Below are 11,800 nucleotides of genomic sequence, written 5' to 3'. Positions count from 1 at the left end.
GCGTGGATCAGGCTCCAAGCTTCTTGTTCCCCGAGAGCGGAACACATGTGTCGGATCGTGACAAGGTGGGTCTCGGAGAATTGGGCAGAGGACATTGCGCGGCGGAGGGGAAGGTCGATGGACGAACTGGAGTGCTACCAGGTGTAATGGGGCGCACAGAGGAAGGTGTGTAGAACAAGGTATATTGTTAACTGAGAGAACTAGCTATCTCCGAGCTGGTTTCCTTGGCGCGCGGCTGCGCGCCAGTCATGCTATTCATGTCAAATGAATGGTGCTGCTGCGGATGTCGCAGAGCCAGTGATTCAAGACACTTGGATTGCCAAGTGTCCTTTCGGGTCAGGATTGGAACTGACCAATGGGATGTCGTGTCCGGATGTTATCCGGACTTCGTTACATTACCGCTAAATGTAACGTATCGATGAACATTCACCGAGGAGTGGACATGTCATCGCAAGGGTCTTATAATCGTAGACGATCTTGCGACTGTTTCGACGAGGCTAAATTAGGTGGATTTCTTCTCCGTTACTGTATACATTTTTGTCTGGATGTGGACTCGTGAGTGCAGGAAGAAGGGTAACGTTACCATCGTTCATTATTCCCAACCACACAAGTGCTTGCGTCACCACTCGAATGTACTGTACATTCGAAATGTAAGCGGAGAAAAAATCAACCCACTTCGTATCACCTGAGCTGATGAAACACTGCGAGGTTGAGTACTGTATACGTTTTGCCCACAGTGCCTCCATCAAGGACGACAGAAATGTCCCCAACACATTGGAACGTGCCACAAAGGACATTTATAGATTGTTTGGATCTATCAAACGATCCGACGACGACGCTATTAATAGATTGTTGACCTGGATTACTGTAATTTGCGTTGCCAAGTTTATTCTGGTTGAAGGGACCTGACCTACATTTTCGTGATAATTGACGTATTTAAGGCACCGTTACGAGTACAGATCACTGTAACTGTTGTCATTCGACAATTGAACACCCACATGTCAAATACCTAGTACTACAGTAAGAGCTTATGTACATACCGTAGTTTGGCATGGATCGCGTCCACATCCAAACATCTTGGAGGCTCCTGCAGCTTCAATATACACAGTGGGCGTGGTCTTTCCACGGAACGGGCCATTCGAGATCTTCTGAACTGGCATCTTTCGGTGCCACCACGTTGTACATACGTTGAAAGCGATGGTGCTAACGTTGTTTTCACGATACTGTACATACAAATGCCAGTAATCTCACCATGACGCTTCCATCACCACGTTTGAACCACCGTAACCAACCTCCCCTGCTGGCCCCACGCCAAAAACCGTGGTGTATGTTTGTAAAATATCGAACACACCAGAAATGGTAATCACCAAAGGTACGGTCATTCAAACGGTTGTGTTCATCAGAAAACGGTGCAATTTTTGAGTGTTTCTAGTATGGATATTTGTATCGTCGGACCACCTCACCTCTTACTACGGGCTAAGTGCATTTCAGTATAGCGATAGCTGCAGTAACCTGGGGATTACCATAGTATGTACTCGATGGGGGTCCAGCATACTACTAGTAGTATGTACTGTAGTACAGGGCTACTACGGGTTTCCGAAAGGGATAATTCCCTCATTGAAACAGTGTTTCGGGACAAAACAACAGTGGATGAGGGAATTATCCTAATCTCCGTCGACGCGTAATAAAATGAAACAGCTTGTACCTATACTTGGTGTTTGTATGGTGTAAAAACATGATACATTTAAATGAGAGAAATCACAGAATCCATGCAAAAAAACACACCGTACGTGTGTCGCGTTGATCACTTTTTGAATCACTAGGTGGTGCAACGATGGCTCCAAACCAAGAATCCTCGTCCTCGTCGGCGGCGGCGTCGGCCTCCCTTGTGGCAGCATGGAGGGGCCAGCGAATGATGACGGCCATCACGCCCCCCAAGGCCAAGTACTCGTACCACAGCGGGAGCTACGCCACGCGCCACGCCAAATCTCACGAGCGCAATTTCGTGCGTCGCCCCGTGCCCATTGCAATCCCCGATGTGTTCAAGTCGCGCGATCGATGCTGCGTCGGCGGCAAACACATTCCATTCACGCGCTTCAACACGATTGAGTGCCGTCGCAAATTGCTCAAGGAAGACCTGGACACGATCCACGAGTCCGTGTACTACACTGACCTCAAATGGGAAGATTTGATTTCTGACCTTGCCGACATGCATTATGTCGATCAACGCCGCCGCATGGCGATCACATTCATCCTGTAAAGCGGGCCCTTGCAAGCTGTCCAACGACTTCCTAACTTATTGCCGCGATCCATGTCGTCCACGCAGTTTCCAGCCCTGGTTGCAGGGGCTCGCACCATATTTATCAATAGGTTAATAACACTACGTGTGATGAAATATAACAACAAAAAACCATTTCCAATACCCAGTAATTTATTTAGCTATACTATGTTGGCTAATAAATACAGCAAGTAACTGTACTACAGTACCGGTAGTACGCGCTAAGCATGTTGAGTAGGCACCAGTCACAGAGAGGAAGCGAAAGTACTAGTACACGCTAACGTCCGCGGCGATGTGATACAATCGCGAGCAATACTGACGGACTTCTCGACGCCCTGTCTTTGATACGAGTGGTGATACTTCGAAGTATCTAAATGTGGAGTACATTCTAGTAGCTATTTTCATACTTCGAAGTACTACGCAGTAGGCATTTACAGCAGTTTAACGCACATTACTGTATTGAATTTCATGGTATGTATACTATATACAACAGCAGGGGATTCTCTATTGGGAACACCGCTACATTGCCTGCTTCAAAATAAGCGACACATCGTCATTTATACTATGTACTATTAATAGTATACTATAGTAAGTGGGAAAAACGATGTAGTTGAGACGATGTAATTACTACATCGTCTCAATTCAACCCAATTGTGAGAGGTAACAGTAAATCAGTTTTCCATGGCAATTCAGAGCAAATCACTCTAAAGAAGCAACCGGCGAGTGATTGGTTGCGCAGGTATTAATATATGAATCGTTTCGAAGTGTCCGTTAGGATGATTACCTCCAGTGGCTCAGTGGCAAACCGACTGCATGCGAAAGGTCCGTGATTCAAACATATTTCTCTAATTCTATTTTTTTGAAACAGCGCACCAAAAGGGTGCACATGAAATGCCATGGTTCAGCGACATGATGAGAGCCTTGGTAGTACTCCTACCAAGGCTCTGATCACGACTACTCGAGTAGTATCGTACAAGGCGAGGTGATAGCAAGAAGAAACTGTCGCACGTCGAAGACAGTTGGAGCACAGCGGTTTTAATGTGGTGGTGTCGTGGTCGATGGTGTTGGCCCCATACACGACTGACCCCTGAATCCGTCGTAGAGTCATATGGGGCCAAGGGCTACGGTAATGCAGTTACTCCATGATTGAAATGGTTTTTACAGTCACCTAAGCAACCAGGAATGATTCCACACATTTCAAATACTTGTTTCGAGGTTTCCAGCGAATTATCTATTCTCTCCTTGGGTCTTGCCCAATTAATATTTCAAAAATTTGGTTCACGGTGAGTCTGGATGTAAAAAAAGGCCAAAATCTTCGATATTTTGGCAATTTCTGAGAAATTTGCAAAAAATGAAAAGTTATTTGTCTGGATCCAAAATTTGGAGCATTCAATATTTTGCCAAATATCGTGTTTTTCGCCAAAAAATAATAGAAAGAGGTTCAAGGGACTTTTTTTCTGAAAGTTGGCAAGAACTGTAGATAAAGAAAATCGAAGATTTTCTTTCGAAATCAGTTTGATCCAGACAGTAAAAAATAGGTGACTACCAAATTCTTCGAATTACTTTGAACCAAATTTTCGAAATATTAATTGGGCAAAAATCGGGGTATGATCCAGCCCACCCTCAAAGCAATTCGAAGAATTTGTTTGTCATTAACCAGAAAAAGCAAGGTGAAATAGGCAATTTTGTATGAAGCGCAAGGTGGGTCACCTTGCGAATTCCATAAATAATTCTGAAATTGTATAATTTCAATTAAATATAGCTTCAAGTTTGTATTAATGATTTTTATTTTTCATGTGTCTATGTCTTTTTGGAATTCGCAAGGCAGGTCACCTTGCGAATTCAAAATTGTCATTTCAATTATGTCCAATCAGATGCGGTGAAATCCCAAAAATCGCTGCGTACATTCATCACGCCCTGTTGCGATATATTCTACTCCTGTGATGGCGGTTGATGCAAGGAGCCTTGAGATAATTGTAGGCTGTGTATGAGAGCAAGATCATGTGATGTGGTATTCAGGGCTCGGTCGATTCTAACAGGTCTCATTTCATCACTTGCTTACTAACCCAATGAAATTGGTCAACCCTCATTCCACCATCCAGTCCGTGTCGGTGCCGTACACCTTCCTGCTGGTGTGATCACGTGGTTGATACAACATAATGTTAGCTGTAAGGGGAGAACCACATTGGACATAGTCCGAGTGCACTCATCAGTGCACAATTCTCTAGAGCAGCATCACACAAAGCTCTACAAAATTCAAAGGTCAAAATTGTAACCTCTTCTGTCAGTGTTATAGCCAATCGTGTGTAAGAAATAAGATGTGATGGACTCTGATTGAATATTAAAAAGGAGCAAGGTGGCTCACCTTGCGAATTCCATTAACCTATTTTTGACTGTCTGAATCAAACAGATACTATGCGACGGAGTGATTTCATATATTGTGACCAATGGCTGTCGAGTGTTGCCATTTCAGCCGTCGGATTGGTGCAAATCATTTAACCCCACACGACCTTCAATTCTGCCAAACGCCATGAGCAGGCACTCGAAGAACAACACTGCGACCCATCACTTCACGTACCGCGAGAAGGTGGCTGCAGGGCATGGCACGTTAAAGCGTCGTTATGGCAAAGACTCCCAGCTTCCGTTTGGGTGTTGTTGTCTTTGCTTGAAACCCATTCTCGAAAAGGAGGAGCCGCTCGCGAGCCCTTGCGGGTACATGTACTGCAAAGGCTGCATCTACGCCAACTTGTTGGCTCAGAAGCAACAAATCAAGCTCGACGTGGCCGCGTATGAAGCTCAGGAGGAGGGAAAGTTGGCCAAAGAAGACGCCGAGGTCTTGGCGGCGGAGCGGAAGCTCCTCGAGTCGACTCTGGGCGTGAACCGACAAGTGGACTTCATCAAGAGCGTCGACGAGCGCGCTCGCCTTCAGCTGAGCTCCAAGATCGACTTGGAGACGACGGCCGAGAAGGCCAAGGAGATGCAGCGCACGTCATTCTGGGTCCCAGGGTTCACCCCGTCGGCCGAGGTCGTGTTGGCCAAGCCCGACGAGTTTACCAAGGATCCGATGAGTGGCAAAGCGCTCAAGCTCAAGCAGCTCATGCCTGTGCACTTGAAGCGTTCTGACAAAGAGACCAAGGGCGAATCGGTCGTCATGTGTGCGGTGCGTCCCTTGTCTTGAATCATGTGTTGAAGCCAGCACTGCTGACAACCAACTGCATGCATTGGTTAGGTGAGCAACAAGGCCATCACACACCAAATGGCCGTGCTTCTTCGTCCGTCAGGCCATGTCGTGATGGAGTCGCTGCTCAAGGACATGGTGCTACCGACCATGACGTGTCCGATTTCGGGCCTCAAGTTGCGCAGTCAAAAGGACATTGTGCACCTCCAAGCTGGCGGATCCAGTTTCAGCGCTCACAGCACCGTGGAGGCCAAGAAATATCGACCGAGCATGACTTAAGCAAATAAGAGGGATGCTGCATAGTACAAACTACGTGGACATTTGCTGTGACTTGGTCGTGGAACTGTATACTCACTAGAGGATACGGAAGAAATTAGTTATTACCTATTGAACACAGCGATCTATTTAATTGCAGCCATTTCGAGGGGACATATCTTTACTAGTAAAAACAATCGCCATAAAGCTCAAAACATTTAAATTCGATACAAATTTGAAATGTAGTCCAATCATATGCTCAATGATACATCAATAAAATGGTGACGTTTTATTGTCGATTTTCTTCAAATTTCCCAATTTTGCATGGTTCGTTCAATCGAGCACAAATAGAGCCGAGACATCTGATTGGCCAATTTCCACTTCGCCCTTTCCAGTAGAAACTCGAAAATGGATTGTAGCCAATCAGCGACAAGTAATTTCGGATTGACCAATGGGAGAGATTGGTGCTCGATTCGCTCGGCGAGATTCGATTGAACGGGGTCCGGAAATTCATACCGAATCTCCAATATATTCTCTTGTGGTGCTATCAGCATGAAAATAATCGTTCTCGAGCTACTACTGGGATTTGAAGTCATGGCCAAAACTTGACCAAAAAAACAGCGTCAATAATTGATGCATTGCCTTACTTGAATATTGTTGGTTAATTTCTACTAACGTTACGTAGTATTAACTAGTAACAATGTTAGTAGTATGTACGTACGAATCAAAATTGCAATTTCCCACTCATGACTGTCGATATTGAAGTGTCTACTAGGCAACTCGCACTTTTTCCTTCCTATACCCATCCATACCCCTGCGCTCATCGACTTGTGTGTAGGTTAGACCGTCGAGTATTTGTCACGACGAAAGCCAGTGGCCGTGATCGAGTTCATGGGGCCGTAGCGAAGACGCAGGCTGTCCTGCACTTCGTCCGTGGTCATGCCACAGCGCAAGTGACCGCGAATAACCTGCAGCGCTTGGTCGCACAGTGCCGGGATGTGGAGAACATGCACCCCAGGCGCCGCAGAAAAGTCGGGCGCGTCTGTCACGATGCAAATGTGGGTCGCGTCTACCTCTACAAGATGCACATGGTCATCAAATAGGTCGAGTTTATGGAGAGGGGTACCTTGGTCAAGCAACACATGCAATCGCTCGACGGCACTGGAGGGCTTTTGAAACGCCAGCACGTGCACGGCGGCAGCGGCGTCGGTTAAGAGGGTGCTGCCGTCGTCTTCTACCCGACAGACATATTACAAAAGGTATTATATGATTGCATGGCATACTAGTAGATATCTACCTATCCAATTAATCTCATTCCAACATATTGTCGATTTGATACAAATTTGGGGAGGGGGTGCAAATCGCGCCGACCAAACCGATCCACAATCGATCTGATTGGTTGAATTTTATTTAGAAGGTTTTGATTGGCTAATAATTTTGAGCTCAATTGAAGTAGCCAATCAAATCGAATTAAATTCCAACGAGACACCACAACACGAAATTTCACTCGAAAGCACAATAATGAATTGACACGATTGTATCGTCGTGGTTGCTATCAATTCAAATTAATATATTGTTGTAGTATATATTATATATATATTGTTGTGTTTATATTTTAAACTTGGGGAGCGACATGGAGAATGCATAGACTCAACCAAATGGACAATATCGGCAGAGTAGTATTCAGCCAATCAGATTGCAGGAAATCGTCGTTAACGTCGAATTAGTGTGTGACTTCAATTAGTGTGATACCAATTCCCACAGGACACGTTTTACCGTACAAACATCAACGACTTGATCGACAGATTACCACAAAAATCCAAATTTTGACAATCAATATCCAAGCCAACAGGAGTGGTCACAGCTAGCAGTATGTAGTAAGACTACTACTACTAGTACTACTAGTACCTCTGTATCGCAGGGGTATCCTGTTTGCTTGCAAGAGCCCCGAGGCCAACGACTGAAACTGATCCATCGAGTCCGTGTGCACGATCACCGGTGACGTGTCGTGAACACGGTCGCTCTTCGCATCATGCGCTTCTTCATGAGGGGCGGCGGCGGCGGTGGTTGAGATGGCGTCAAGGATGTCGACGACATGAGTCGACACGATAGACGCTGTGTTGATGCAAACATCCCAATCTTGACCGGCCACCACGTCGGGCGCCGTCGCGGGGGACGTCAAGAGCACCACCACGGCTTCCATGCGTCTCGCGAATGCTGCCAAATACACAAACCACAACAATATGATGATGATGGGAGTGGAGCGGCGGAGTGTACCTCGGGGGCCGCGGAACGGCTCCACGACGTGCCGTGCGCTAGTCAAGATGGACGCGGCCTGTGCCGACGAGGCTACTGACGATAAGTCGACTTCCAGTAGGAACACGTCAGGTCGAGTGGCGTCGAGTTGGTGCAAACACCACTAGAGAAAATGATTTAGGTATGTTGACGAGGGACGTGTGTACCTGCTGCATGCGTAGACCAGTGACGTCGGGGGCGGCGACATCAATCTCGACGGGTTGGACATGATCGCCATGCGTGCGGACGGAATACGGTGTCAAGCGAGACGTGGGTGTGGTTAGTCGAAGCACTTTTTCCGACGGCAGCGTCTGGTGTGGGAGCTTGAGCCAGTGGTAGAGAGCACTATAACTGGCGACGATGTAGCGGACAGATCGAAGTGCTTCAGAAAGAACGGACGCGTCAACTGTGTCCGCCAACGAGGCTTTGGCCGACCGACAGATGAGCGGCATGTCAATGGACCGCCACACGAAGCTCGGGATAAAGTTGAACAGCGCATACCGGCATGCTAGCCCGAGGGGCACAGGTCGACGGCAGCGAAGACATGCTTCCCCGAACCCCAGGAGCACGATAGTTCCTGCGGTGAGTCCCAAACTTCGTGTGCGTTCGTGCTGCGCGACGTCGTCCCCGCGGAAGTTGGACATGGCTGCGTTTGACGAGACTGCACAGTCGAACATGTTTGATTGGCTAAAACCCAAATCGACGCATAAAAGGACGGAAAATGTTTGATTGGCTAACATATCAGGTGATATTTCTGTACGGTTCACTTCACGGAGCAGGGTATCATGCAAAATGGGTTGAAACCAAGCGCGTCAACAGGTTGTTCAGATGTGATGAGGCTAACGTCACTGGTGATTCCTCACGCCTCGAGTGCTGTTGGCATGGCAGGAAAGTGATTTGAGTAGGTGTGAGCTTCCATGATGGCGTGGCCTGTCGGTAAACACAGGCAACCAACCGTGCCAAGACAAACAATATGACGTACTAGTACCACGTAGTAAGAACTCCTACTACGTAGTAGTAGTTCCCTTGAACTACAGTGTGTGCACTGTGTAGTCCTTTAGTAGTTGGCAGAATTAATGTTGAGAATTCGGTTGTCGACACGACGTGCCAGTGCGATACTGGCAATGTAAACAGTTCTGTGTTGGTACAGACTCCCGACGGGTTCGTCAGGTTGTTGGCCCACGACACCCCAAGCAACGCGCTATTGACTACTGTGTTGGTACAGACTCCCGACGGGTTCGTCAGGTTGTTGGCCCACGACACCCCAAGCAACGCGCGCTATTGACTACATGTATGTATAGGGAACGTCAGTACAGTGGCAAGAATTGTCGATACGTAGCGGTATGTTGGCCGTCATTGCAAGTCGATCCAAGGGCTGCAGTACATGCTTGGCAACGCGCAGCGAGCGCATTATGGAGTTACATTTAGAGATACTCTGGGACTGCATCTAGATCGTGAATGGACATGAGCACAAGAGGGGGACGGAGCAGGGCTGACATTAGAGAGGTTATTGATGTACTTCCCCCCCCTCACGTGTTCAAACAGTCATTTGCTTTGTCTCACCTTTACGACATAAGTAGGGCACATTGCATTCGATGCATTCTGACTTGTAGCACTTTCCCTCATCCAGTCCTCCTGAGCTGTCCCAGTACAGTGTATCGCCGAATCAATAGATTACTCCTGTGTATTGGCGATCTTGGGGGGGCTACTACTGTACCTATGCAGCAGCGTCGTTGGATATCATGCGTATCATCGTAGTGTCGTTTACCGTTGCGAAAATGACGCTCTTGGTGGTGTTAGCCTTTCTCGCGTCAAAACAATCGCTAACGTTAAGCATACAAATATCAAGTTAAATGGAGTAACGGACCCGCAGATCTCGAACCGACGCACTATTATGACCAGAGCACATCATCGAACGGCACATTCGTGCTCATGGCACCCTGCCGTCACTTCGCATTTCTACTGTTCATTGTCATATACGTAGAATATGCGTGTGGACATTCTTGCAGACGAATATGCAGCCCATGCAAGGCACATGGAGTGGATTGTCAAGAACGCGCTGGCTGAGTCGGGCAAGTGGACCCCGCAGTCGGTGAAAAACGGCTGGGCCGTGGATGTCGACAGGCACGGGTGGCGCGTCTGCTCAAAGTCGTTGCCGACGTCGTCTTCAGTCCGCAGCCCTTCCAAGCGCATGGTCGTGTGTCATGGCTCGCACCAAGCTTCCTTGTCGACCCTTCGTGACGAATTGTATGCCGACAACACTCGCGACTACCTCGCGATGGCGGCGGTTCTCCACGGCGCGTCTCTTTACGATGCAGCCGTGCTGAACGTCCACTCAACCCGCACCCCAGACGACCCGGCGCACTTTTTCGGCGTCAAGTGGCTGCAGCTCACTGTCGCCGCCAACAAGCCGCCCGTGTCGTTTCTGTTTTTGGAGTTTACCGGCACGTGCATCGATCCCCAAGGCCGAGTGACGCTCTTTGTGGTCACTGAACCCATCTTGGCCTCCCATGGCGCCTCCACGTCACGCACCACCACGAGCCCAACCGAAGGTGTGTCCTGCGTCAAACTGTACCGCGCAAGGCCGGATGGCCATGTCGATGTGTTTGTCCGAGCGCATTACACCCCAGGAAGCAGCACCAGCGCGAGTCGTCGCCAGCTCCCCAGGACCACCACATGGAGAGGCATGGACATGAATATCCCGCTCTCGTTGGGGAAAGACATCGGCCCATTGTTGCAAGAGTCATCTCTGCACGAGTCGCTCGTGTTGACCACCGGAGAGTTTAGCCCGCAATGGGATTATTCCACGTACGTTTGCCAGTCATCTTTTTTATATCGATTTAATGGCTGGGGGTGAGCCAACTACCACCGCGGCTACACATCTGGGACCGTGGCTAACCGGCCGATTTTTTCGGCTAAGCTAGCGCCCCAGTTGGCTACACATCTGAATTCCACGGCTACGTAGCTTAGACTGGATCTTGTTTAATAGGACGCGCTGCAACGTGTGTGAGAAGAAGGGCATGTTTTGGCATCGACACCACCACTGTCGATGTTGTGGCCTGGTCATGTGCTCTGGATGTCTTGTCAAGTTGCATTGTGTGCGTCGCCCATCCACACCAAAGTGGAAGAAACCGTCGAGTCACAAGAGTCTAAAGGCAGTGGCGGAAGTGAAGTTCTGCATCAAGTGCTGGGTGCATGCGCGGACCGAAGCACGGAAACAACCCGCGTCAGTTGCGTCCGTCCACCCGGTGCTGGACACGACGTTGGCGGCCTTGGAAACAATTGTGCGAGTCGGCGCCCCCAACAATGCCACCACCGCAGAGTGTAAGCGAAGGAGCGGCTGACGATGACGCTGCTGCTGTGTGGCTCATGTGTGTGACATACGTGTTAGGGTGGAAGTCCACGCGAGAGGGAGACTGCATGTCCAGCATCGACACGTCATGGATGTCGACGTCTGCATCCGTAGATACGGCGTACGACCTGCCGCTCTCAACGATGTCGGCGTCGTACCGCTCCCACACGTGTCGAATCAACAGCTTCAACCTGCTCTCGACGCCGTCGTCGAGGGAGTCAATGGCTGCCCGTATGGACGAAATGAACGAGTCTATCGCACTGCAAACTATGATGCTATCCACCATGACCAGAATCTTGACGCCGCAAACTCCGCCCGCGTTGGTTGACGTTGTCGTGAAATACGACGAGTAGAAAATGGTAGCATACGTTCGGTTAGATTTAATTATTTTTGGTTGCCCTTTCTACATCTGTAACGTCATCCTTCTACTATTATTAATATT

General features: G+C 48.5%; 4 protein-coding genes across 6 annotated transcripts; 3 read left to right on the top strand and 1 right to left on the bottom strand.

Annotated features, from left to right (window-relative positions):
* The first annotated feature begins 1,821 nt into the window (after positions 1-1,821).
* H257_10105 (hypothetical protein) lies at positions 1,822-2,422 on the top strand. The gene has a single exon (XM_009836558.1). The coding sequence runs from the start codon at positions 1,835-1,837 to the stop codon at positions 2,258-2,260; it is 426 nt and encodes a 141-aa protein (XP_009834860.1). The 5' UTR covers positions 1,822-1,834; the 3' UTR covers positions 2,261-2,422.
* Positions 2,423-4,784: 2,362 nt separating this feature from the next.
* On the top strand, positions 4,785-5,873 carry H257_10104 (hypothetical protein). Its single transcript, XM_009836557.1, has 2 exons — positions 4,785-5,438; positions 5,508-5,873. The coding sequence occupies exons 1-2, from the start codon at positions 4,809-4,811 to the stop codon at positions 5,733-5,735; spliced, it is 858 nt and encodes a 285-aa protein (XP_009834859.1). The 5' UTR covers positions 4,785-4,808; the 3' UTR covers positions 5,736-5,873.
* Positions 5,874-6,343: 470 nt separating this feature from the next.
* Positions 6,344-8,773, bottom strand: H257_10103. 2 transcript variants are annotated; one of them, XM_009836556.1, is made up of 5 exons: positions 8,174-8,773; positions 7,989-8,130; positions 7,620-7,928; positions 6,838-6,942; positions 6,344-6,786 (listed from the first exon to the last, which is right to left on the bottom strand). In XM_009836556.1, exons 1-5 carry the CDS (start codon positions 8,744-8,746, stop codon positions 6,551-6,553), a joined length of 1,365 nt encoding a protein of 454 aa, XP_009834858.1. In that variant the 5' UTR covers positions 8,747-8,773; the 3' UTR covers positions 6,344-6,550. The 2 variants fall into 2 exon arrangements, with proteins under 2 accessions (XP_009834858.1, XP_009834857.1); XM_009836555.1 differs by having other exon boundaries at positions 6,348-6,786; positions 6,838-6,945.
* Positions 8,774-9,969: 1,196 nt separating this feature from the next.
* Positions 9,970-11,800, top strand: H257_10102. 2 transcript variants are annotated; one of them, XM_009836553.1, is made up of 3 exons: positions 9,970-10,814; positions 10,996-11,330; positions 11,398-11,800. In XM_009836553.1, exons 1-3 carry the CDS (start codon positions 9,994-9,996, stop codon positions 11,709-11,711), a joined length of 1,470 nt encoding a protein of 489 aa, XP_009834855.1. In that variant the 5' UTR covers positions 9,970-9,993; the 3' UTR covers positions 11,712-11,800. The 2 variants fall into 2 exon arrangements, with proteins under 2 accessions (XP_009834855.1, XP_009834856.1); XM_009836554.1 differs by lacking the exon at positions 11,398-11,800 and having other exon boundaries at positions 10,996-11,352.

This window comes from Aphanomyces astaci (genome assembly GCF_000520075.1).
Source record: "Aphanomyces astaci strain APO3 unplaced genomic scaffold supercont1.26, whole genome shotgun sequence".
Lineage (NCBI taxonomy): Eukaryota > Oomycota > Saprolegniomycetes > Saprolegniales > Verrucalvaceae > Aphanomyces > Aphanomyces astaci.
This window is presented reverse-complemented; position numbering and strand designations above follow the sequence as displayed.